Below are 27,741 nucleotides of genomic sequence, written 5' to 3'. Positions count from 1 at the left end.
AGTTTCCACACAGAACACATTGTGGAGTTAATAAACCATACTAACATAAAACTGTTAAATATTAAAGGTAACTTGCCATATGAATTCACAAAAGACCAAAACAGTTTTCTAGCACACCTATCTCAAATTATTCAATGTTTAGTCAATTTATTTTTCTGAGGATTACTATCCTTTAGTTTTCTTTACCAAATTCCAGATCTGAAGCCTAAATAAACATGAATATCCACTGACTCTGTCAACTATACCTCAATAAATTGGGGAGAGGGGCTTAGGATATCCATGTATATCTCATCTCACTTATTTTTTTAAAAGACTTTATTTCTTTGAGAGAGAGAATGCATCAGAGGGAGCACAAGCAGAGGGGAGAGAGGCCGAGGGAAAGGGAGAAGCAGACTCCCCACTGAGCAAGAAGCCCCACGTGGGACTCAATCCCAGGACCCTGGGATCATGACCTGAGGCGAAGGTAGCCACTTAACTGACTGAGCCATCCAGGTGCCCCTGCCTTTGACATTTTAAAATATTTCAATTATTTTAAAATTCAGCTATTTCACATCTGCCTAATAGGAACAGTTGACAAAAAGTGTTTCAGTACAACAGTACCAAGTGCTCTGTCCACATATATACCATAATCTTTCAACTTCAGAAGAGATAACCAGAAGTGGTAGTACTGCTGGCTTAACTGAACAAAAAGGGGAGCCAGTGGGAAATTTTAGTCTGGAGCTATATTTGTTTTTGAAAAGGGATGTGGGGAGGGGGGAGCAGGGAGAAGAGTATCACTCTTTGAGAACTGCTGAGTAGGGCAAATTCAGAAGCAGGGAGGTTAAAGAGGTAATGTGACTTGGGTGAGGTAGTACTAATGAAACTGCTGATAAGATTTTGGAAGTTTCACCAATAAAATTTGCAAATGGGGTACAGGGTACCAGAGAAACAAGAACCAAGGATCATGATGAAGTTTTGGCCAAAGCAACTGCAACAATGTAGTTGCCAGTAACTTAAATGGAGTGATGCAAGTTTGGGGTTAGGGAGTATCAGTTGAGTTTTGAACATATTTTAAGTTTGAGATGTCTACTACATACATATTGAAGTACAGATGTTAAGCAGGTAGCAGCATATGAGTGTGGAGTCCAAGGAACACAGATTTATGAGTTGCTGGTATTTAAAAAGTGAAGTTCTAAAATCAGATAAGCATACCAGGGAAGTGACTATAGATGAAAAGTAGCAGAGGTAAAGACTTAGCCCCAAGGTACTCTCCTAGAAATAAGGGAGGAACTAGTTAAGAAACCTGGGAATGCGCACAAGAAAGGGGAGAAGAGAGGAACTAACTTCCCGGAAACCAAGTGAAAGAAGTACAATGTCTGCAAATATTCATTAGTATCACTGAATGTTCTAACTATTAGAAGGGGCCTTTGAGATGATTTTATGGATAAAAACACTGAGACCTCCAAATTATGAAAGGTCACAAGTTAAAAGAATGACAGAATAAAATTAGTTCTATTTCATACCATACAATGTTTAAGGATATGGAATACAGAAAAAGAAACTAGACCCCAAGAGATGAACCAAGGGAGGAGGCTTTACTCAGATGTGGTATTAGAATGGAAAAGCAAAACCAAACCAACAATTCTTGTCTGTTTATCCAATTACTAAATAAACCAAATTCCCCAAATAGTAAATGTTGTCATTTGTTTCACCTTGTTCATTCTTGTCCATTCTTTCCCTTTCTTAACAAATCAAACACATAGTTTGTTACTGTTTTCACCCACTCTGACATCCTTTTTATATAGCTCGTCTTAGTTTCTCTTCCATTCATACTGCTAGAATATGGCAGGCTGTAATCTAAGAAAATTACATAAAACAATTCATTTAATCCTTTTAATAGCCCTATGAAGTAGGTATTAACCCCATCTTGTGAGATGAGGACAACTAGGCACAAAGGCTAGGTACTTTGCTCAAGACCACAGTTTAGTAAATGGCAGAGTCATGATTTGAACTAACTCTTAAACACGCTGCTGCTAAATCAAATCGGACAAAACATGTGAAAGCACTATAAAGTGCTATGCAAATGCAGATATCACTTATAAAGGTATTCCTTTCTTTGAATCTGAGAACCTTAACTAAGCTCATTTAACACAATTTTTAACATTTTTGTTGCCTACATTCCACCGACATCAAAGCTGATTACTTTAATACTTATTTTTCTAGTCTTTTACAAGTATCTTTGAGAGACAGGGAAGAACCAAATTTACCAAAATAAATGAAATTGAGACTTTTCAAGATGTAAAACTAGCTTTGACATAACCTAATAAGTACCCCCCCTTTTTAAAAAAAAAGATTGTTATTTATTTTCTTGAGAGTGAAAGCAATCACAGAGGCAGAGGGAGAAGCAAACACCACACTGAGCAGATAGCCTGATGCAGGGCTCGATCCAAGGACCCTGAGATCATGACCTAAGCAGAAGGCAGATGTTTAACAGACTGAGTCACCCTGGAGCTCCATAAGTCACTATTTAAATAATGATTGTGATCTCAATTCTAACATACATTTTTTTTTTTTTAAGATTTATTTATTTTACAGAGGTGGTGGCAGGGGCAAAGGGAGAGGTAGAGAGAATCTCAAGCAGACTCCACACTCAGCACAGAGCTGATGTGGGGCTCAATTATGCTCATGACCTGAGCTGAAACCAAAAATCAGATGTTTAACCAACTGCGACACCCAGACACCCCAACACATTTTTGAATATGTACTTGAGACTTCATAAAATTTTAAATTATAGCCCAAATAAGAAAAAGTATAATATATGCTCATGTTTTGAGGCAATTACACATTTAACACTCTAAGCATAGCCTTGGAATTCATTGAGAGGGAAGAAAGTGAATTCAAAATTTCTTACCATTGATCTTTCAGGATATCCAAACAAATAGCCCCTGTGACGGAACTAATATTAGGATGCCATATTTTAGTGATAAACCGGACCTAGAATATAAAGCACACTTGAGTTTTTAAGTAACAGAAATAAAACTCATATAGTTCAAGTATAACTACAAGAAAATGAAATCCTCAGGAAAAAAAAAAAAGTCCATACTTACATTACCATTATTTTGCCTAGCTGAAGGGAAGGATGTGAAAGACAAAGCATGCTGAATGCTGTCACTGACATACATTTTTAAAAAATTTTTTATAAATGTTCTGCCCCTAAAGAAACCCAGTAATTACCAGGTGTTTACAATTTACCTACCATAATAGTCCATGCTATGACAATTACAACACAGACTAAAATCTAGTTAGGTAGACAAAGTAACATAAAATAAAAATTAATATAGATAGCAAATGGCAATTTATTCAGTGTCAAGTAGGATGCAGGACAGCTTTGAAGGACAAAGTAAACAAAATCAGTACATGGAAGCATTTTAGTAGTAAGTGGCTGTAAGATGGCTCCTAAATTTTCTGTAGAAATTGTTTTCTCAGATTAAAAAAAAAAATTTTTTTTAACATATATTTGAAAGACAATGGCACTCAAGAGACATTTAGGCTTAGAGTTTAAGAAATTTATACAAAAATCCAGGAGCAAGTTAGCAAAAGAACAATACGTGAACTTACACAACCTCTTTTCAGATTCCGAGTCTCTGATCACCTCATTATTTGTCTTAGGATGGATAAGAAACGAACAAAATGAAAATACTGACTCTAACAGATCACCATGAAATGAAATCCAGTCCATCAGGTCTTACTTACGAGCTTCTGAAGGACCAAATATTACTACTTGGGGGGGGGGGGGGGAACCTATTGTTATTTTATCTGACACATATATAATAATCACCTAAGTCAAAACTTCTTTATACTTAACTCATTAAGTACTGTAAGTCAAGCAATGGTTTTTTTGTTTTGTTTTGTTTTTGTCTTTTTTTAAAAGTAGGATCCATGTCCAGAGTGGAGCCCACGTGGCAATGAACTCACCACCCTGAGATTAAGACCTGAGCCAATATCAAGAATCTGATATTTAACCAACTGAGCCACCCAGGTGCCCCAAGCCAAACAATAAGTACTCTACAAAAATTGATTCATTAATATCTGCTCTAAATCTAAAGCTATTTATGGAAAGCAGCTAAGCAGACAGCTTCCACTTCTCTCTTTGTGACAGGATTTGTCGATACTACCTATTAATTACTACTTCACCTAATTACACACTAAATTATATACTAAAAAAGAACTTCAAGTTACCAATGACTTCAAAACACCTAAAACTAATGGAATCTACCCATGCCTTGACCCTTTTTAATTCTTGCTTACAAGAGTAGACACAGAGGTATCTACTCTCAATCCACAGAATCACCAACTTGTTAAACAAGACCATCATTCTATACTTGGGTTACTAAACAGTCCACTGACTTTAATAACTTCATTTTGGTTCCTTTCAATCCATTCTCCACACTGAAATAAAGAGTGACCTTTAAAACAACTGACTAACTACTCTACTTAAGGCCCTTTAATGACTTCTCATTCCCTTTATGTAAGTCTGCACTCTTAAACTATCCCAGCCCATCTTCCAGGTCATCTTAAAATCAATCAATCAATCAATCAATCAATCTCCCTTGGGCCTTTTAAGATTTTATTTATTTATTTGATAGAGAGAAAGAGAGAGCACAAGTAGGCAGAGAAGCATGCAGAGGGAGAGGGGGAAACGGCTCCCTGCTGAGCAGAGAGCCCAATGCGGGCTCCATCCCAGGACCCCGGGATCATGACCTTAGCTGAAGGCAGAGGTTTTAACCCATTGAGCCACCCAGGAGCCCCTCCCGTCGGCCTTTCATACCTGTTTCTTCTCTTAGTAACACATGTTGATGCCCTCTTCTCCTGGCTAATTCCTACTTAATCCTTTAAGTCTTAATTTCCATATCACTTCTTCCTGATCAGTTCTCACAACACCCTGTATGTTCCTATTTCATCATACTGACCACATTTCTATAATTTCTTCCTTCTATGTCTGGCCTTCCCTAAAAGGCTCAGTATCTATCCTGCTTACCAGAGCACCCCAAGTACCTGAAATGTCTCACACTAAATGAATACGCAATTAACATCATGACAAACCTATTCTTAGACCTAACCAGCATCCCTCTCAAATACAAAGCTGGTCAAAGAAGACGGGCATACCAGGCTTATGTACAATAAACATTTCTTCCTAATAGATATAACCATAATATTCTTATCATATTTTCTAACCATTCAATAATTTGAAGCATAAAGATACAAAATAACCACATGCCATAATTTCAATAACTCAAAGACATTATACCATTTTGTGACTTTAAAACAAAAATTTGTTCTATCTGGAATGTCTGGGTAGCTTAGTCGGTTAAGCATCTGCCTTCGGCTCAGGTCATGATCCCAGGGTCCTGGGATGGAGTCCCATGCTGGGCTCCCTGCTCAGTGGGGAGCCTGCATTTCCCTCTGCCTTTGCTTACTGCTCCCCTCCCCTTGCTTCTCCCTCTTCTTCCCCCACCCCCAAACCATTTATGTGCTCTCTCTTACTCACTCTCTCTCAAATAAATAAAATCTTAAAAAAAAAAAATTGCTCCAATCTTTTTAACACTGGAAAAAGATTTTTATTTCCTTTTTTAAAAAAGATTTTATTTATTTATTTGACAGAGAGTGAGATCACAAGCAGGCAGAGGCAGGCAGAGAGGGGGAAGCAGGCTCCCTGCTGAGCAGAGAACCTGATGCAGGGCTCAATCCCATGACCCTGAATCATGACCTGAGCCGAAGGCAGAGGCTTTAACCCACTGAGCCACCCAGGTGCCCCCCCAAAGATTTCATTTTTAAGAACTACACCCAACATGGGATTCAAACTCAGAATGGGGAGATCAAGAGCTACATGCTCCACTGACTTAGCCAGCCATGAACCCCAAGAATCTGAAATTGCTACTTAAGTCATCAGAAGGTTTATGGTTAGGCAAGTGATCTAAGGTCTCTTTCTTTTTAAAGAGAAGTCTTCCATACATGATCTCTGCAGACTCTATGTGAAAATAAATGCACATATATGCAGGATCAAGGAAATTATTAAACTATTTGTTACTTTGTACTAATCTGCAGTTTTAGGAATAAATACCTTTGAATTTGTAAATGATGTAATAAAATTTTTTTCAAGAGGACAGTGTATCTATCACCCACTAGTATGGATATAAGTACCTTAGTAGTTTCTCTGTGGTCTACCACTTTTTATCTTCTATTCCTTTTTTTTAATTATTTATCAACTATCTCATTTCTTAGATTTGTCACATCTTTTTCTTTCTCAAACCTTAATGTCATTAGTGGTATCCACACATGTTCCAGAATTGTATCCTATTATTCTATACACAATTAATATCTACTGTATTTGTCACTTTTTCTCACAGTTCTACACCTCTGCTGTATATCAACAAAAATGTAGACTCAAAAAAATTTGGAAGGGATGAAGCATAACGGTAAGTAACAATTCAAGGACATTTATTATGACTGCTTCAGTCATATTTGACACATTACAAAGCAGGTATGAAATGGTTTATAGTATTAAAAGACTTACTAATCACAAAGCCTCCTTATTTTCACCTATGAAACTAATACTAGCACCATCTGGGTAGCTTTAGAACACTCATTACCTCTGAGGAACACTCAAAAAAACCTTTTTATATAGAAATATAAAAATATGTAAATAGGGGCACCGGGGTGGCTCAGTGGGTTAAAAGCCTCTGCCTTCGGCTCCGGTCATGATCCCAGGGTCCTGGGATCGAGCCCCACATCGGGCTGTCTGCTCAGCGGGGAGCCTGCTTCCTTCTCTCTCTCACTGCCTGCCTCTCAGCCTACTTGTGATCTCTATCTGTCAAATAAATAAATAAATAAAAATCTTTAAAAAAATGTAAATATAAACAAATATTTATAAAATAAAAATTTTCATAAAAATATTTTAAAAATTAAAAATATTAAACATCTTATACAGAAACAAAAATCCTTTTTTTTAGAAGATTTTATTTATTTGGGGCACTGGGTGGCTCAGTGGGTTAAAGCCTCTGCCTTTGGCTCAGGTCATGATCTCAGGGTCCTGCGTTCGAGATCGAGCCCAGAATCAGGCTCTCCGCTTGGCAGGGAGCCTGCACTGCGCCCCCCCCCCCCCCCGTCTCTCTGCCTGCCTCTCTGCTACTTGTGATCTCTGTCAAATAAATAAATAAAATCTTAAAAAAAAACCATAATTGGCCCAATCTTTCAACACTGGAAAAAGATTTTTATTTCATCTTTTAAAAAGATTTTATTTATTTATTTATTTTTAAGGATTTTATTTCTTTGACAGACAGAGACCACAAGCAGGCAGAGAGAGGGGGGGATGCAGGCTCCCTGCCGAGTGGACAGCCCAGTGCGGGGCTCGATCCCAGGACCCTGAAATCATGACCTGAGCCAAAGGCAGAGGCTTATTAAAACACTGAGCCACTTAGGCACCCCCAGAAATGTAAATCTTAACACCATGTACACAGTGTTACCAGACCAAAATGAAGGAAGGAGACTATTCTTATAATCTATATTGGCACACCATCATCACTAATCTATTTTTTTTCCCCTTCACTAATCTTAGCCCCTCCTGGAGGACAGTATCGTATTCATTTACTCTTTAGTTCAAACATTTCAGCAACTTCATGGCAAATGGAAGCTCACATTTCCACTGAATTTCCAGTTTCAAACTTGGAACTCAAGGATGTTACAGTATTAAAACAGCTTTAACTAACTTATTGTCCAAAAAAAAAAGTTATTATATTTTAAATATGCATGTGCAGATGGGCAGACCCATTAAATGTTATTAGCAATGATATTTATAATCAATTTCACATATAAAACTACATTTATAATGTCAAGGAAAAACCGAAAAATTCACAACCTAATCTCTAATTCATAACTGGGCAAATCATTGAGCTAGAGGTTTCCTACTTTAATTAATTTTTTCATTAACAGTATATTACAATTCACTTCAGAAATAACACTGGTTTTATGCATTGAATTAAATTCCTTCTACACTATACTCAGCTGCCTTAAAGATATACCTTCTCTATCTAGAAGCAAACCTCCTGCTCTTTAGGGTTCATAATTTATTGCAGAATAATAAACAGGAAATACTCTGTGCCCACTGTTATCAAATATGTAAGTTTCAACCTTGTGCAATTTTAGCTGCACATCAGTGAGAATATAACCAGCTACTTTTAATACTTCTATCTCATGAGACTTAAAATTAAACCTGAGCCTATATATTAAACACAAACAAAATCCAGCAAGAAATTTACAAATACTCCCAATTTTTCCATTATATTTACCAATCAGTAAAAATTCATTTTATCTAGAAGCTCAACATATTTAGAATATATTTATAATACATTCATTTACATTTATTACAAAAGCTTAATGCCATAAGTGGAATGAATACCATATTTAAAAGAATACTAAATTACAACTAAGATTAACTAGTTGAAGCCAGAGGGACACTTTTCTAAATATTGAAGCTACCTCAATGTGGAATGTCTGGAATTAGCATAGTAGTGGCCTGAAGAACAATAGGAGTTCTGTTATGTTATGAGTCTATTTTCCCCACTATGCTAGAAAACAAAGGTGAGAGAGGGACTAATAAATAAAATAATGTGTCAAGTGCCTGAAATAGAGCCAGGGCTATGCAATCACTGTGGAGCTATATAAAAGACTATAGAGGGAAATAATTAAACACTTTCACTGAGATTATAATTCACCCATTTAAAGTGCGTAACTCCATGACAGTTTTCAGTATATACACAGAGCAACCATGTAACCATCAGCAGTCACTCCCCATTCCTTCACACACCCTCAGTCTTAAACAACCACTGACCTATTTTTTGTCTCTATGGATTTGTTTCTTCTGATGTTTCATATAAATGAAATCATACAATGAGTGGCCTTTTGTATGTAGCTTCTTTCATGTAGCATGTTGTTCTCAAAATGCCTCTATATAATACATTATCAGTACTTCATTTGTTTCTATAACCAAAAAAATGTCCCATGGTATAAATATGCCACATTTTATTTATCCATTAAGTTAATGGACATTTATTTATGTCATTTCCACTTTTTGGCCACTATGAATAGTGCTGGTATAAACATTTGTGTACAAGTTGTTGTGTAGACATGTTTTCATTTCTACTGGGTAGGTGCCTGGGTAGAACTGATATAGGTCATAAGGCAACTCTGTTCACCATTTTGACCAAACTATGTATCAAAGCAGCTCTAACATTTTACTTAAAAAATAAATAAATAAAAATCTTCAAAAAATTATTTATTTGTCAGAGAGAGAGAGAGAGACAGAGACAGAGAGAGAGAGAGCAAGCAGAGTGGCAGGCAGAGGCAGAGAGAGAAGCAGGCTCCCCACCAAGGAAGGAGCCCAATGTGGGACTCGAACCCAGGACCCTGGGATCATGACCTGAGCCAAAGGCAGTTGCTTAACCAACTGAGCCATCCAGGTGAGCAATGAATGAGAATTTCAACTTATACTGGAAATGTAAGTGCCAATGTTATACTTTCAAACGATGTCACAGAAGGAAGACAAGGCTACTTCAAGGAGGGCCTTTTATTTTATTTTAAAGATTTTATATATTTGACAGAGAGAGACACAGTAAGAGAGGGAACACAAGCAGGAGGAGTCGGAGAGGAAGAAGCAGGCTTCCTGCTGAGCAGGGAGCCCAATGTGGGGGCTTGATCCCAGAACCCTGGGATCATTACCTGAGCCAGAGGCAGATGCTTAACAAGTGAGCCACACAAGCACCCCAAGAAGAGCCTTTTAGAATGGGAGTCACTGGTTAATGCTAATATTTACACAGTGCTTACTCTGTGTAGCAAGTTACAAGTATTACTATTTCATTAAATCTCAGGTACCATGAATTACATAACACACCATTACTTTATGTACCCTGAGAAAGAAAAAACTCTGCCAATTACATTATGACATATCATCTATCGAAAGGCGTATTTTGATTTCAGAGACATTAAAATACGTGAAAAGGGGGTGCCTAGGATGGCTCAGTTGGTTAGGCATCTGCCTTCAGCTCAGGTCTGGGATGGAGCACTAAGTTGGACTCCCTGCTCCTTGGGGAGTATGCGTCTCCCTCTGGCCCTCCCCCTACTCGTGCTCCCTCCCTCTCTCTGTCACTCTCACTCTCAAATAAATAAAAATTTTTAAGAAATGTGAAAAAATGTTTCACAGAATTATTACAATAATGTATACATGGATTAATTCATTTAATCTTTATAAGCAATCCTAAGTGAGGATTTTATAGATGAGGCAACTAGGGCACACAGTTTGCCTAAAATTGTAAGGCCAGGGGTGCCTGGCTAGCTCAGTTGGAGCATGCAGCAATTGTTCTTGGGATAGTGAGTCCCACGTTGGGCAGAGATTAGTGAGGAAAAAAAAAAATTATTAAAGCCAGTTAAATGGCCGAAGTAGATTTGAACTTTGGTGGACTACTCTTGTTCTTGGGGGAGTCATAATCACTGTTTTAGAGATTATGCCCTCACTCCTTCCTCATCAGGATAAAAAAAGTAGAGCACACTGGGCCTTATAGGATTTGGGTTCTACTTAACCTCTAAGCCTCAGGCCCCTCATTTATTAGAACTGTTAAGACTGGGGTGCTGTCCTGTATAGGGCTCCCTGCTCAGTGGGAAGCCTGCTTCTTCCTCTCCCACCTCTCCCTGCTTGTGTTCCCTCTCTCACTGTCTCTCTCTCTCTGTCAAAAGAATTGTTAAGACTGTTTCACAAGTGACAGCGGCTACTGCCATTCTCTAATAGTAAAAAATGTGGTGGCTGAAAGTAGTCTCTATTGAGGGCTTTTCTTTTTTCTTCCTCCTTATATCCATTAAAAAAGTTTTTTTAGGTTAAGAGGGCATCTTTTAAACATTTAAATCTTCTTTTGTTAAATCTGTGGTATTCAACAATTAAAGTAGCCTCAATTATGTATTCATTCCAATGACAACATTAAAACCTAGACTGAAGCCAGTGGAGGGTAACCAGGATGAGTATGAAAACTAAGTCACAGATATAAGATGATAACTTAATAATAGTGTTATCACTAAATGGCCATTTTGAAAAATGCTTTCTTTTTTTATAATTTATTATTTAACTTTCTCAAATTTCTACAAAAAGCACAAACTAATTTAAAAAAATGTTTATTTATTCTAGAAAGAGACAGCAGGAGCAGGAAGGGGTGGAGGAAGAGAGAGAATCTGAAGTAGGCTCCACACCCAGCATGAAGCCTGATATAAGGCTTGATTTCACAACCCAGAGATTATGACCTGAGCCAAAATCAAAAGCTGGATGCTTAGTCAACTGAACCATCCAGGTGCCACCAAACTGCTTTTATAATAGAGAAAAAAAAAACCAAGGAGAAAAAAAAAATCAACCATCTTAAAAGTTAGAAAAACCAAAATGTCTTTTGATGGTTGAATGGATAATGTGGCATATATGAAAAATGAACACTATTTAACCTTAAAAAGGAACAAAATTCAGATACATGCTGAAATATGGATGACCCTTGAAGACATTATACTAAGTGAAATAAACCAGATACAAATGACAAATATTGTGATTCCACTTAATTGAGGTACCTAATCAAATTCATACAGAGAAAGTAGAACAATGGTTGGGGGCTGGGGCCATAGTGAAGGGGGAGTCGTTATTTAACAGGTAAGATGAAAAAGTTCTAGAGATGGCTAGAGGTGATGATTGCACAACATGACTATTTAATACCACTGAACTGTACACTTAGAAATGGTTAAAATGGTTAATTTTATGTTATGTCTACTTTGCAACAATTTAAAAGAATCAAGTGGGCATATGAGAAAATAGATGTACATAAGATACAGAATAGACACTCCAAACCAGCAGGTGACCCAAGTGCACCCTGGAACTTCCATTACCATGTCTATTCTTAAATGGGAACCACCAACAGGCTGAATGAATACTAGAACATTTTCCAAGTGACTACTATCATATGCTCAAGGACATTCAAGGAGCCACAGAAAATGCAAAGATATATTAAGACATGGTCCTTCACCTGAGGGGTATAAAAGCTAGTAAAAGATACATACCCCAAATAATACATTAATTGGTACTGTATTTGTGTTGGTACTACAGCTGACCTTTAAATGACATGGGTTTGAACTGGTCAACTTACATTGGATTTCTTCTGATAAGTACAGTATAGTACTTTAAGTGTATTTTCTCTTTATGATTTTAATATTTTTCTCTAGCTTTCTTTATTATAAGGATACAGTATATAATACATATATAAAAATAATGTGTTAACCGACTTTGTTATTGGTAAGGATTCTGGTTGACAACAGGCTATTAGAAGTTTAAGTTTTGGGGGAGTCAAGAGTTATATAGGGATTTTCGACTGCATGGAGAGTCAGTGTACCTCACCCCCACACTATTCACAGGATCAGCTGTGTATAAGTAATATAAAATGTTATTAAAAGAGTAGAGAAACGTCATAAAACAAACTGAGGGAGGCCAGGCGGAGGGGTGTAGGGAGAGAGTGTTGGGGTTATGGACACTGGGGAGGTTATGTGTTATGGTGAGTGCTATGAAGTGTGTAAACCTGGTGATTCACAGACATGTACCTCGGGAGCTAATAATACATTATATGTTTATAAAAAAATTTTTTTTAATTATGAAAAAAAAAAGAGGAGAGGAACAATTTGATGGATACAGTTTAAGGTAAATGGTGATACACTTTACCTAGACCTTAAAAAAAAACCCTAAAATTTTAAATGATACAGAGAATGATTCAAGTGAAAATGACAGAAAAGTATGAAATAATAAGCACCATCTACAAACAGCAAATAATCTAGGTTGGAAAATCAGACCCATGTTGTGGGCAAAGGTAGTAGAAAATTAGGATTGAAAAGATAATTGGGGTTAGGCTGTAGGAGGTTGCAAATGCCCAGCCAAGGAGTTTAGACTTTATTAACAAAGAAAGAAAAGAAACATCAAAACTTCACTTTAGGAAGATTTACAGAACAGAACAGAACAGCAAAGAATGAATATGCGTGGCAAAGACAGATTAAATAATAAGCAAACCAGGAAAGTAATAAAGCTGAAGGCCTAAACTAAAGTGTTAACAGCAAAAGTAAAAGATAAAGGAAGCTATTCAGTGAAAAATTAAGTTTAGGTTAGTTCCCTTTGTTATACATGACCTAAGGTATTCCATTTCCTCTTTTAATATTCATCAGTTCCAATTATTTGTTCATAAGATTTACATCTGCTAACATGTGAGCTCCGCGAAAGCAAGGAAAATGAAAGCTCCGTGAAAGCTCCAGTACACTGGCACACAGTACTCAAATAACTACTGACTGAATTCAGAATATACTCTTCCCTAAAAAAAAAAAAAAAAAAAGAGAGAGAGAGAGAGAGAGAGAAAGAAAGAAAAGAAAAAAAACCCCATACTTCTTTGAGGCAAGTACAAATCTGTATAAGGGTTCTCAAAACTTGGGAGCACTATAAATTTTTTCAGACCTAGAATTTAAGCCATTGGCAGATGAAAATCCTATTCCTGTCTATAGCCTTACTAGCTACCTCTGAGTAAGCTTGCTTTTCATTCTAAAGTCAGTAACAAAGTTTATTTGGTATTACCTGAATGCTTGTCCCTACTAAATTTTATACAGACAATAACTCAAAAAGCTGTAATCTTAATAACAATGCAATAAAATATAAATTAATTGAGAAAAATTTTAGAAGTTCATGCACAAAAAATAGACTTACAATACCTTAGGGGGATTAAATGGATATGTTTCTGGAATTTTTATCTCTAGCTGATATCTTCCTCCTAAAAAATGGGAAAACAGAAAGTTAAGAATGCTGCTCACCTCAAATATTTGAAACAAAATATAGTGACATATTTCTCAAAACACGTACTATTTTATATTCAATCTTAACAAATTCATTCCTAAGCTGAAACCCAAAAAGGAAATGATAAAAACACTAGTTAACTGAAAGTTTATTTAAAACATATAAAATAGCCATTATACAACCATATTAGTTTTCAGCAAATAAAAGAGCTTGAGACAGACAAATACATTAAATCCAAAGACAATCCAATGCTTCACTGGGACAGTTAGGTAATATACATCCCGTCTCCTTTTGTTTCCTCTAGGCAACAGAGAAGAGCTGTTAAATAACAAAAAATATGGGGGGGGAGGACAAAAAGAAGGTAAGGAGGTATAAGGGCAGATGGTACAGAGAAAAAGGACATATGGTTATGTCATAAACTGAAAAAAATCTAGCTGGTTCTCTCAAATGTTAAAATGCCCCAAACTTTTAACTTGTGCCCTCAATGAAAGGCCAACACTTGCTAAAATTTAAAAAATAAAATTCAACAATACCAGGTAGGCATAAAGACAAAAGACTATTCTCCTCTCCTCAATAGGTATACAAAAGAAAACACTTTACAAAGAGATTGTTCTGACCAGTAATATGTAAACAAAACACAACATTCTGTTTTGAAGTCATCTTGAGCAACTAGCAGCCAAATACATATTTAAAAAAACTTTATCTAGCTTCCCATAATGGGATAATTCAAGAAAAGGTAACTGAAGGAGGGGGGAAACTGAAGGAGGGGAAACTGAAGGGGGGGAAGCCTTCCACTGGATGAGGGGGTGGATTTGAATTCTAACTTCAAGGAACCTTCCAATTCTAACATTTTATGACCTACTAAAATAGAATACACACTATTCCAGAATATAACAAATAAAACTGTAACACTGAAATATTTTGCCTAGCATCTGCTCCAAAATAATAAAGGGATGAGTTAGATAAAAGACTGGCCCTAAATTGATAGTTATTAAAGCCAGATGATAAGTACACAAAAGATTCATTATACCATTTGTCTTCTCTAGATACTTAAAACTTTCCATAATAAAAGTAACATAAAATAAAAACTATGCACTAGCATTATTAACTTCAAAATTTCATAATTCAGGGGCGCCTGGGTGGCTCAGTAGGTCAAGCCTCTGCCTTCGGCTCAGGTCATGATCTCAGGGTCTTGGTATCGAGCCCCGATGGGCTCTGTGCCTGGTGAGGAGCCTGCTTCCCTCCCCCGCCGCCTCTGCCTGCATCTCTGCCTACTTGTGATCTCTGTCAATCAAATAAATAACTAAAAATATTTTTTAAAAATTTCATAATTCAGGGGCGCCTGGGTGGCTCAGTGGGTTAAAGCCTCTGCCTTCGGCTCGGGTCATGATCCCAGGGTCCTGGGATCGGGCCCCACATCAGGCTCTCTGCTCATCGGGGAGCCTGCTTCCTCCGCTCTCTCTGCCTGCCTCTCTGCCTGCTTGCGATCTCTGTCAAATAAATAAATAAATAAAATCTTTAAAAAAAAATTTCATAATTCAATTTTCAGTATCACCCACATTCTCTCAAATCCACCTCCCTCTATTGTTAGGAATAGATGAATGTGGATCTGGGAGAAAAACAAAGGGGCAATTCACTTGGTAACACTTTCTTCAACCCCTTTCTAGTTCCAATTCTTCTTTTCTAGCTAATTCTTTTTAATGGTATCCCATAGTGACTTCTGCATGAGTTGAACTAGATGCCTGAATCACAGAGCATATGGCAAGAGTGAAATCAATATAAAGGAAAGTAGTCAAAACAAACAAACAAAAAACCAAGTAAGATAGGTAAGAGAAGAGTACCCGAGAAAATTCTGTGTTTATAGATAGAATTATTTTTGTTTAGAGTTATAAATGCCAGCTTCAAATATAGGTATAATAAATGTGGCCTGAGTAAAATGTAGGTTCTTTTTCCTTCCTAACTTTCTGTTAAATTCTAGATGACGGTTTCTATAATCTTTCATATAAAGTTGTTCCTTCTTGAATATCCAAAACAATTTCTTAGGAACAGCGAGAGCCCAGAATTACTACATAAATAATGCTGGCCCCTAGAGTCCCCCTCTCAATCCTATTTTTACTCCACATGCTATTAATATCCTCTGTCTTGCATTTTTATCTGACAACTTTCAATATATAACCGCCATAACATTAACCACAGCATTATTTGTTATATATATGGGTGTGTGTATGTGTATATATACACACTTACATCAGAGCAACACAACTAAGCAAGCTTTATAACTACATAATTCATATTTTAAGTTTTCACTATAAATCATTTCTTCTTAAATAGCTTTTATTATTAAAACTGTAATTTTTAGAGTTAACTTCATTTAAAAAGAAAATGGAGAAGGGATGAGATTTTTTAAAATACCAACAATTATTTCATAAATTCAAAACAACTCTTAGGAAGAAAGGTTCAAAAACTATACTGTTCCTTTGCCACTATTACAGCAAAAGAAAAAAACAAGAGTTAAGTAACACGTGCAATATGGCTAATTTTCCCATGGGTATTCTACTTTTCAATCTGATTGCTTTTAACACAACATAAAATAATTTCCTCATTAGTTAATCATTATAAACAGTTCGACATTCCACATGGAAACATTTGCCTTAGTGATAAAGATTAAAAAAAAAACAAAAACTCTCAAAAACGACCAAGAGCCCTGCAATAAATATTATCAAAATACATCTTCAAAATCTTCTTCATGTTTCCAAAAAATATCTTAGTTTATGCCCTTGAATAGTGCTTTTCCTAAATAAAATGAACAATTTCTCCTTAATAGTTTATGACAAAAAGGACACAATTTACATCCAAAAAGCATATTAAAACTAGTCTTATCAAAACAAAAACTAGTATTATCAAACATTAGTATCTCATTTAGTGGCAGCAGCAGAAACACTTAAATATGATCAAACTTGCTTCCAATTAATAAAGAATATGGTATATTTATAACTTAATTATCTACAAATGAGTATTATCCAATTTTTAAAAAATTCATCTACTTTTATTAAGGGTTTCTAAGAATGTAATGAACATTCTGCCTATTAAGTTCAGGAAATAAATATCTGTTTGCTGGAACAGTTCTAGAATGGTAATGCTATTGCCATATTATCTTTTAAAAATACATCTGAACAACCTAAAAAAGATTCAAAAATATTATAATGCCTACCTTTAAGAAGTGAGTGTATCATTCCATACACTATCTACTATTAAAACAAGAACGTGATTTCTATAACTAATGACCTTTTTTCCATCTAATGATTGTCAAAAGGACTAAATGCACGGTATCCATAAAGCATCCAGATGAGGCCTGGCATATAAGAGGCACTTAGTAAATAATACAAAACTAAATAATGTTAAGAAATGGCTCATATGGGGGTGCCTGGGTGGCTCAGTGGGTTAAAGCCTCTGCCTTCGGCTCAGGTCACGGTTCCAGGGTCCTGGGATTGAGCCCCGCATCGGGCTCTCTGTTCAGCGGGGAGCCTGCTTCCCTTCCACTCTCTCTGCCTGCCTCTCTGCCTACTTGTGATCTCTGTCTGTCAAATAAATAAGTAAAATTTTAAACAAACTAACAAACCCTCTTAAAAAAAAAAAAAAGAAAGAAATGGCTTATATGAACTATAAAACAGGAAATAAAATTTTACCATTTAAGAATTAGTAGGATATACTAAAGACATTCTAGGGTCTTTAAAAATTTAATGAAAACTAAAATATTTTAGAATACTGGGTTTTTCTGATGACTTTGGGTTAACTGTTCATTGAGGAATTATAAGACCTTGTTCAAAGTAGACATAACCACCACCTTCAATATTTAGTCAATTCTCATTTATTCAAAAGCAGAAAGTAATTAGAAACACTGGCTTTGAAGTCAAAGGCTATTAGGACTCAAATCCCAGCTGTGCCACTTAGATGTCTGACCTTAAACAAGGCACTTAATTTCTCTGAGCTTAAGTTTCTTCATTCTATGAACAGTGATAACTACTTACCTCATAAGATTTGTTTTAAGGATTAAATGAGAAAATACATGTAAAGCTCTGAAAGTAAGAACTCAGTAAATGTTACTATAACTACAAATTCTGTTATGATTTCTACTAAGCATATATCTGAAGGCAAGAACCTTGGATATGCTACATAACCCAAATTTATAGTAATATTCATTACTGAAGATTTGCCTAATGAGGAAATAAAAAGCTATGAAAAAGCTTCTTTCCTTATCTTACCACCCAATTCCATAGTCTAAAGGAGCTACAGACTTAGTTTGTGAACACAAAGTTCAGCAAAGTTGCCTCCTTTCTTTTTTCTGTCTTGAAACGATCATTCAAAGCTTTCCTGAATAAAGAAAATTAAATATTTGGAACACAGCCTGTGTGAAGACATATGAATGAATAAAATACTTAATGACAAACAGGGGAGAGGAGCTTTATTAAAAAAAATAAGTATTTTATCAGTCAGAAATTTAAGGCAAGATTTGTTATAGATACCATATGAAGGGTAACTGAGCATCTATAGTCCATATATTAGAGGCTTAATACGCTCGATGTTTTCTACTGTGAAATTCTAACCTATATAAATTGTATCTTGCTTCTACTAAATCTATGTTGGGGAAAGAAAAAAATTAGCTAAAATTCAGTAAGAAAAATCAGTCTACAGCAATATCTAAATTTATTATTTAAATGTTGTAATATCCTAAGCCAAATGAAGTTACCTTCCATGTAATTTATAGATACTTAAGATTATTCTGATTTAATGTTTCAGGTAAGTTCTAATACGCACAATATTTTGATACAGAAAAAAGTACTTGCCTTCATATGGTGTGTCTGGAGGTCCTGCTATTTCTCCTCTTAATTCTGTAAAATTCTCATCTACAAGATCTACTTTAATTTGATTTTTGCTCGTCTTAAAAATAAACAGAAAATAAATGTTAGTTATATCAGCAAGAAAAAAGCCTATTTTAAAGTATTATCTATAAAAAATTTTTGAAACCCCCTCTTTAACTTGATTATCTGCTCTAGTAAAAAATAATAACCTATGCTTTTCTAGGATTTGATTAGCCAGTTTTAAGAATATTTAAAACCAAAAAACTAACAAATTTTCACTTCATTGTTTTTAATGAAATAACACCACTCTGAACAAAATAGTACAATGGCTTGTTAACTTTATTGGAACGTTTAGAGAAAAAGAGCAGACACCTATTTTACATTTGCCAACTTCATGTATGTTAGGTCCAACGTGAAAAGTCTATTATTCATCTGTAGATGAACGCTGCTATACTGCACCCCAGGTTACATGGGTTCTATCCATATAAACAGAAAACTCAGGGTCATTAAAAGCCATGTAGGGTATAAACTCTCAGTTAAACTAACCACAACAGTTCTAGATGTTTAGGTTAACTAAAATACTATTCCATCCACCCAACTGGTGAAAACTCGAAGCATCTAACTAATTTCCCTTTCCATGAAAATTCCTGAAGCCTAAAATGCCTCACTAAAATCATCTAATGCCTTGTAGAATTTGTTTTAAGTTGCTTAGTTTAAACTAAGCTATACTGCTTAGTTTAATTCAGTGGCAACTACCTACTTTTCAAAACAGACTTATTTTAACTTTATCTACATCTGTTTATTTTGCCCATTACATTTCTCAAAGTCATATCTATACTATCATTTCAATTTCTCAATCTGTTAAAGGTGACCTTAAATGATGGAGAAAACCCTCCAAGGGGATTCACATTACTGTTTAAAAGTACCTGTCTGCAAACAAGCTCTCCAATTTATACTTTGTAATCTACACTAATACCTTACTGGTCCTAAGTCTAAATTCCTAATATGGTAAACTTTCTCTTTTTTTCAATTGTTAAAAACATACATTCTTAATATACAAGTTATGTATTCATTTTCTTGGTTAGGATTTCATATTTTTACCTAAGTAACACAACATATCCACTCTTAAAAAAATCCTTGCAGGATTTCAAGAGTAAATTTTTTGCTCTCAACCCTACCTTCTTAAGCTTGTTTAGTGGATGAACAATGTAAGAATTACTGTTTTAAGGTCCATGGCTTTCTCCCCCAACCTCCAACAAGTAGATACCAATTTTACTTTTTCTATACTAAGCAGTTTATATTAATACAGAATAATAAATACTGAAAAAATACACAACTTTAAAACCCAAATTTTACAGATTTCATATGACTTCTAATTAATCTTATCTTTTAATAATAACAAGATTAAGAAACTTTATACATTAGAAAAACATTCTAATTAATAGGTTTATTTTTATAAAACCTTTTTCTATTTTTACCTTTGGAATTAATGTATTTCATTTTTTTCTGAAGTTAATTTTACCCCCAAATTAAAATTCATTACAAATATACACATGAGAAACTTCTTCCTGTGCCCTAAAAAATCATTATCATCCTTGGTATTTGCAGTGGAGGACGAAATATACATTCTTACCAATGATAAAATAATTTGTCCAGTATGCACAGGAATTAATAATGTTAAAATGAAAATCAGAGAAACCATACTTCCACTGACAAATTTAGAAGCTGCAAGCAGAACTTCAATTCCCCCGAGAGTTCTAAGTAAAACAAGAGTAATCCGATCTTGCAAATCATCAATGTTTTCAAAGTTCTTTAAAGCTTCCCACAATATTCCCTTTCCAAAAACAAGTAAATAACCCTAAAATGTCAGGATACTAAAGGACATGATTAAAGTTTTGGGGAGGAAAAGAAGAGGTAAAAGAAATCAGAGAGGCTGCCTTCCAGATTGCCCCCAAATCTCAAGTTAGTAAAATGCTAAATAAACAATTACTAATTGTATTAGTATTCCTTTGTCCTTGTTTCTGTCCTCATTATCCCCGAATTATAATTAGAAGAAAACACTTTTTTCTCTACAGAAAGCACGCTATTAATGTATGAAAAATGTACTAAATTAGCTTAAAAAAATACAATCACCATGATGAATCCATTATAAAGAAGCATGCTACATGGTCTAGACAGAGTAGGATCTTTATCTCTAGATAAGCAAAGATAAAAAGAATATGGATAGTTAAAGACAGATTTTTCACAGCTTAATTTTTTCCATCATGCAATAATTATCCTTTATTACTCCACAGTTTAACGTCCAGTTACTCCACAATCCAGATTTTTGATCCCAGTGCCCCCAACAAACTAACTTAAAATCAAAGAACTGTAAGGAAGATACAGAAAATGGCAAAAGATGACAGTATTTTAAAAAAGTGTGCTCTCTGAAGTCTGATGAATGTGAATTGAATCCAAGTTCTGCCACTCAACTGGCATTAATTTAGTTAAGTCACTTAACATCTCTCAATTTTATTACTCTAAAATGAGAACACAGATCTCAAATTTAATGAGAATCGTTAAGAAAGAAGCATAGCTACCTTTCCCCAATAATATTAATTATAAAAACATTTGATTTCAAAGCCCTACTTTATAAAATTTACTTCACAGCTCTGTTTCCAGTCTAAGAATGGAAATGTTATTTCTAAAAGCAAGTAACAAAACAATATGTTTGTTATTCATTTTAATGACCAAGAACACTAAGGCTTTTGGATGAAGCCCTTAAGAACTGTGCTACCACTGTACTACATTTTTTGTGGCAACATCTGCAAAACTGATTTTATTTTCTTCTCCCAACTCAACTAAACACACAGTTGGACCTTTGGTAGTTCTGTTTTTTTTAATGTTCCTTTGTGGCTCCAATGGGATTCTAACACATAAAAGGAAAAGACATGAATAGAAGCTACAGTTTCTAGCAAACATTTCTAAAATCAACTATTAAAATATAAAGTATGCATAATAGCACATAATGTTAAATCTTATCTGGATGTCAGGGACGCCTGGGTAGCTCAGTTGGTTGGGCAGCTGCCTTCGGCTCAGGTCATGATCCCAGCGTCCTGGGATCGAGCCCCGCATCAGGCTCCTTGCTTGGCGGGGAGCCTGCTTCTCCCTCTGCCTCTGCCTGCCATTCTGTCTGCCTGTGCTCACTCTCCCCCCCTCTGATAAATAAATAAAATCTTAAGAAAAAAAAAAAATCTTATCTGGATGTCATAAACTGGCATTACTGCTAATAAAGCAACAGGGCAGAATTTAAAGCAATTCTACTGGCTTTCCAAGGCCAAGTCTCTAAGTGAATTGATATCATCACAAAATTCATCTAAATAATTCCTGGAGTCTATTATATGCCAGAAAAAAATCTCAAGTGTTAGTGAACAAAACTAAGTCCCCGCCCACTTGGAGCTTACATTCTAGTAAGAAAAACTAAAAACTGAAAGATTTTATCAGAAAAGCTCTAAGTACATTGTTATTTAACCTGTTGAAACTTACATGTGACCTCAAGCAAGTTAATTAACCATTCAACCAAAGTTTCAACCTCTGTCAACTGGGAATTATAAGAGTACTTACTATGTACAGTTCTTGGGGGAATTTAATTAATACAATATATAAAACAATGTCTGCCAAAAAGTAAATGCTGAATGTACAGTAGTCACTTAACACTGTAATATGTTGACTTCTGACAATGATGTAGAAGCAGAAAATTTCCACCTAAAGCAAATACTGTATTTTTTTTTTTAAAGGACCACTTGTCGCATTACTCTCACTTATATTTATTCGGGAAGATTTATTCTAAAACAGAATTTCAATCTGAATTTCAAATTTTAAATCTAAATTACCCCTGAAGTTATAGATCATTCTCATATGCTATAAAGAAACTATCAGTTTGTTTCCTAGTCAAATCACATCTACCAAAATTTAGGAGCACTGTTTATCAGTATCATGCAAATAAATGTGAATTTCATTCTTCCTAATTTGTTGGAAAAGAGGCTTAAAAGGTTTAAGAGTTGCCATTATTTTCCCCTAAGTTAGTATGAATGACTTATTTTCCCCTACTATTCTAAGGCCCCCCAAATAAGAAAGATTTCCACTTTCCAAGTAGTTAATAAGTAAAAACTATTCTGAAGCTTGGGGCATGTCACATACCCAAAGCAGGTTGACATGGAAACTTAGAGACCAGAAGGGAACTAAAGCCAAGGGAACATTTATGAACCTTACTAAATACAAGTTTTAGATCAGTACTGTCCAACAGATGTATAATAATATAAGCCACAGGGCACCTAGATGGCTCAGTCAGTTAAGCATCTACCTTCGCTGGGGTCGTGATCCCAGGATATGGGGATCAAGTCTTGCATCAAGCTCTCTGCTCAACGGAGTCTGCTTCTTCCTCTGCCTCTCCCCCTACCCCCGCTCATGTTGTCCTTTTCTGTCTCACAAAAATAAACATTAAAATCTTAAAAAAAAAAAAAAGTAAGCCGCAAATATTCTTCAAAATTTTCTAGGGACACCTTGGGTGGCTCAGATGGCTGGGCGTCTGCCTTTGGCTTGGGTTGTGATCCCAGGGTTCTGGGATCGAGCCCCACAGCAAGCCCCACATCAGGCCCCCAGCTTGACAGGGAGCCTGCTTCTCCCTCTTCCACTCCCCGGCTTGTGTTCCCTCTCTCGCTGCGTGTGTCTCTGTCAAATAAATAAAATCTTTTAAAATAAATAAATAAAATTTTCTAGTAATCACATCAGAAAGAGTGAAGGAAGTACAGAAATTAACTTTAATAATAATTTATCTCCTATATATAAAATTATCATTTTAACATGTAATCAAAATTTAAAATTCTGAGATATTTTCTTTCTTTTTTTTTTTTTAAACCAGTGTCTTCGGAACCCAGTGTTTAATTTACAAATCAAATGCACATTTGAATTTGGACTGCCCACACTTCAAGTGTTCAAAAGCCAAATGTGATAGTCAAATCTACAAATATAGAAAGTAAATTATTGGTTGCTAAGAGAGGAGAGGGAAGGAAGAGATGGGAAGGATCTGCTAATGGGTGCAAGGATTATTTTTAAGGATATGAAACGTTTTGGAATTAGTGGTAACAGTTGCACAACTTTGTGAATATACTAATAACCTCTGATTTGTACATTTTAAAAAGTCTAAAAACAGTTTTTAAAACTTGAAAAAAAGTCACATGTGGCTAGTGGCTACAATATTGGACAAGTGCACCTATAACACAGAACCAGGAAATAAGTCTTTCCAATTACAGCAACAGTCTGTCATTAAAATTTTACTTTCTGGATTTCTGTTACCATACTTCACACAATATGTAATGCAGAATAATTAAAGTTCTGAACATATTAATCCCATAATATTTACTGAGTACTCACTATTCACAAGGCAAATAGTGGTAAAATGATCAACCAGAAATGTTCTCTAACCCACCCTATCCACATCTACAGAGGTTTCATTCTAAGGTATTAAACAATAAATTATACAATTTTTAAATGAAGTACATAATATCATGAGAGTAATATTTAACAAAGGGAATCTGGAGGATAAGAAGAAGCTTCTCTAAGGAAACTACCTTTAAAAGATTTATGAGGGCGCCTGGGTGGCTCAGTGGGTTAAGCCGCTGCCTTCGGCTCAGGTCATGATCTCAGGGTCCTGGGATCGAGTCCCGCATCGGGCTCTCTGCTCAGCAGGGAGCCTGCTTCCTCCTCTCTATCTCTGCCTGCCTCTCTGCCTACTTGTAATCTCTCTCTGTCAAATAAATAAATAAATAAATAAATTAAAAAAAAAAAAAGATTTTAAAAGATTTATGAATAATGCCAGTGATGGCATTTCAGGGCAGAAAAGTCCAACCTGTGCAAAACAGAAGCAATAATGGACGTGGCATGTTTGAGAATTGAAAAGCCACCAATATGCCTGGAATACACACAAAATAAAGGACCAGAAATGAATTGGGGAAAGTAGGCAGAAGCCAGATTACAGGGTCACTAAGAACAATGAGAAACATTTAAGGCTGTGATTTAACAATCAGATTTGAGTCTTTTCAAGAACAAACCCACTGTAGTGAGGGAAAAATGCCTGGAGGTAGATTAAAGCAGACACAGAGAGAAAGGTTAGGAACCAGTGAGAGTAATTAGAAAGTCCATTTTGGAAAAAAAGGAGGGAAGGAAGGAAGGAAGCAAGCAAGCAAGCAAGCAAGGAGGGAGGGAGCAGGAAGGGAGGACTACAGGAAGGAAGGAAGTTCACTTTGATGAAAAGAAGTAAATCAATCAAGAGAGATAAGAGATCGGGGTTGCTCAGTCAGTTGAGCATCCCACTCCTGATTTCAGCTCAGGTCATGATCTCAGGGTCATGAGATCAGGTACCCTGCTCAGCTTGGGAGTAGCTTATCCCTCTTCCTCTGCTCCTCCCCCTGCTGACACTCCCTCCCACGCCTGTGCTATCTACCTCTAAAATAATTTAAAATCTTATTTTTTTAAAGATTTTATTTAATTATTAGGCAGTCAGAGATCACGATTAGGCAGAGAGGCAGGCGGAGAGAGGGGGAAGCAGGCTCCCTGCCAAGCAGAGAGCCCAATGCAGGGCTCGATCCCAGGACCCTGAGACCATGACCTGAGCCGAAGGCAGAGGCTTTAACCCACTGAACCACCCAGGCACCCCTAAAATAATTAAAAATCTTAAAAAGAGAGAGAGGAGGAAAAATTTCTAGGAATAAGTTATTATAAACTACAAGCATATGCTCTCTTAAAGAGGGAACCAGGATTACTCTTATAGTTTGCTTTTCTACTGACTGGATGATAATGCAATAAAAAACTAAGATAAGGAAACAAGAAAGTAAGAGGTCAAAGTTTGGGGGAAGAGGAAAATAAAAACTCAGATTTGGCCATGTTGAAAAGAGCTATATATGAAAATCCAAAGGGCCAAGAATATGGTTCATGATCTAAAATTCAGAAGTGGGGGCGCCTGGGTGGCTCAGAGGGTTAAAGACTCTGCCTTCGGCTCAGGTCATGATCACAGGGTCCTGGGATCAAGCCCCGCATCAGGCTCTCTCCTTGGTGGGGAGTCTGCTTCCTCCTCTCTCTCTGCCTGCCTCTCTGCCTACTTGTGATCTCTCTCTCTGTCAAATAAATAAATAAAATCTAAAATTCAGAAGTGATCTGGGCTGATGATATGATGATGAGGCAAGACCAGGAAAAACCAAGATAGTCTGTTATCACTGGCACCAAAGGAAGAAAAATATATTTTTTTGAATTTTTAATTTTTAAAATTATTTTTAAGAGATTTTATTTACTTGAGAAAGAGAATGAGAGGGAGAGTGTATGAGAAGGGGGAGGATCAAAGGGAGAAGCCAACCCCTCTCCCCCAAATTGAGCAGGAAGCCCGATGTGGGACTCAATCTCGGGACTCCAGGATGATGACCTGAGCTAAAGGCAGTCATTTAACCAACTGAGTCACCCAGGTGCCCGGAAAAAAATGTTTTAAGGAGAGAGTAGCTAATGTTGCTGGCAGAGAGTGAAAATAATAGCTAATACTTATGTAACACCTTATAAGTAGTATTCTGATTTATATGTAACTCATTTGACCCTTTTAACGATCTTATGTATTAACCAACACAGAAACTGAGATACAGAGGTCATACAGCTAATAATTAGTGAAGCTAAGCTTCAAAAATGACTTGTGAGCCAAGACATACATACTTAATTTCACTGACTTATCTTAAGATACCATCAATAACAGAATGCCCTGTTGTATGTCAGTGAGAAAAAAAAAAAAAACAACCTTTACTTATACTTTGACACAATATTTTGTCATTTAGATTTTTTAAAGGGGGCAGAGGGAGAGAAAGTATCTTAAGCATGCTCCACACCTAGCACAAGCCAATGTGGGGCTCAATCTCACAACCTTGAAATCATGACCTGAGGTGTATGCTTAACCAACTGAGCCACCCAGACACCCCTAGAACTTTTTATTTTACACTTACTCAAAAAAATGTCAGACTTCACATATCACTTGTAAGACTGCAGAAAGAAAAAGTAAGCAAAATAGTTATTTTCTTCACATTTAAAGCCCTGAATGTGTACAAACACACACTTCCAGGACCATAAGTAAGAAACTGGTTCCCTTAGGGTAAATAAAACCAAGAACTATGGGGGAGCCTAGGTGCCTCAGTCAGTTAAGCATCTGTCTTTTGCTTCAGGTCTCAATCCTGGGGTACTGGGACACAGCCTCACACCAGGCCCCTCTGCTCAGTGGGGAGTATGCTTGTCCCTCTCCTTTTGCCCCTCCCCCTGCTCTTATGTTCTCTTTCTCTCTCAAGTAAATAAATAAAAGCTTTAAACACACACACACACACACACACACAGATGGATCTGGGACAGATAGGAGACCACAGTGCTATCTGAAAATTATTAAAAGTCATCCCTTGGGGCACCAGGGTGGCTCAGCGGGTTAAAGCCTCTGCCTTCGGCTCAGGTCATGATCTTAGGGTCCTGGGATCGAGCCCCACATCGGGCATCTCTGCTCAGCAGGGAGCCTGCTTCCACCTCTCTCTCTCTGTCTGCCTCTCTGCCTACTTGTGATCTTTACCTATCAAGTAAATAAATAAAATCTTTAAAAAAAAAAAGTCATCCCTTTTTCATTTATTCCATTTCTGATGGGGCTATCATAAAGCTATCATAAAATCAATAGCACGGTATTGTAACAGACACACAGACCAACAGAACAGGGAGCTCAGAAATAGGCCGATACTTATATAGTCAACTCATCTTTGATAAAGGAATAATCTGATGGGAGGGAAAAAATTGTTTTGTTTTGTTTTTTTTTAAAAGATTTTATTTATTTATTTGACACAGAGAGAGAAGACAGTGAGAGAGGGAAGACAAGCAGGTGGAGTGGAAGAGGGAAAAGCAGGCTTCCCACTGGGCAGGAAGCCTGAGGCAGGGCTCAATCCCAGGACCCTGTGATCATGACCT

The 27,741-nt window shown here is 36.2% G+C and overlaps 1 protein-coding gene across 1 annotated transcript in view; it reads right to left on the bottom strand.

Moving 5' to 3' along the window:
• UBE2K (ubiquitin conjugating enzyme E2 K) overlaps positions 1 to 27,741 on the bottom strand; it is a 74,948-nt gene that overhangs the window by 14,383 nt on the left and 32,824 nt on the right. Inside the window, exons 2-4 of the mRNA XM_059382755.1 lie at positions 18,721 to 18,814; positions 13,795 to 13,853; positions 2,891 to 2,973 (exon numbers count right to left, since the gene is read on the bottom strand). Coding sequence (XP_059238738.1) covers positions 2,891 to 2,973; positions 13,795 to 13,853; positions 18,721 to 18,814 — 236 coding nt within the window. The remainder of the gene's footprint in view (positions 1 to 2,890; positions 2,974 to 13,794; positions 13,854 to 18,720; positions 18,815 to 27,741) is intronic.

The sequence above is a fragment of the Mustela nigripes genome, chromosome 1 (genome assembly GCF_022355385.1).
Source record: "Mustela nigripes isolate SB6536 chromosome 1, MUSNIG.SB6536, whole genome shotgun sequence".
Classification (NCBI taxonomy): Eukaryota; Metazoa; Chordata; class Mammalia; order Carnivora; family Mustelidae; genus Mustela; species Mustela nigripes.
Note: the sequence above shows the minus strand (reverse complement) of the source record. Positions and strands in the feature narration are given on the sequence as shown.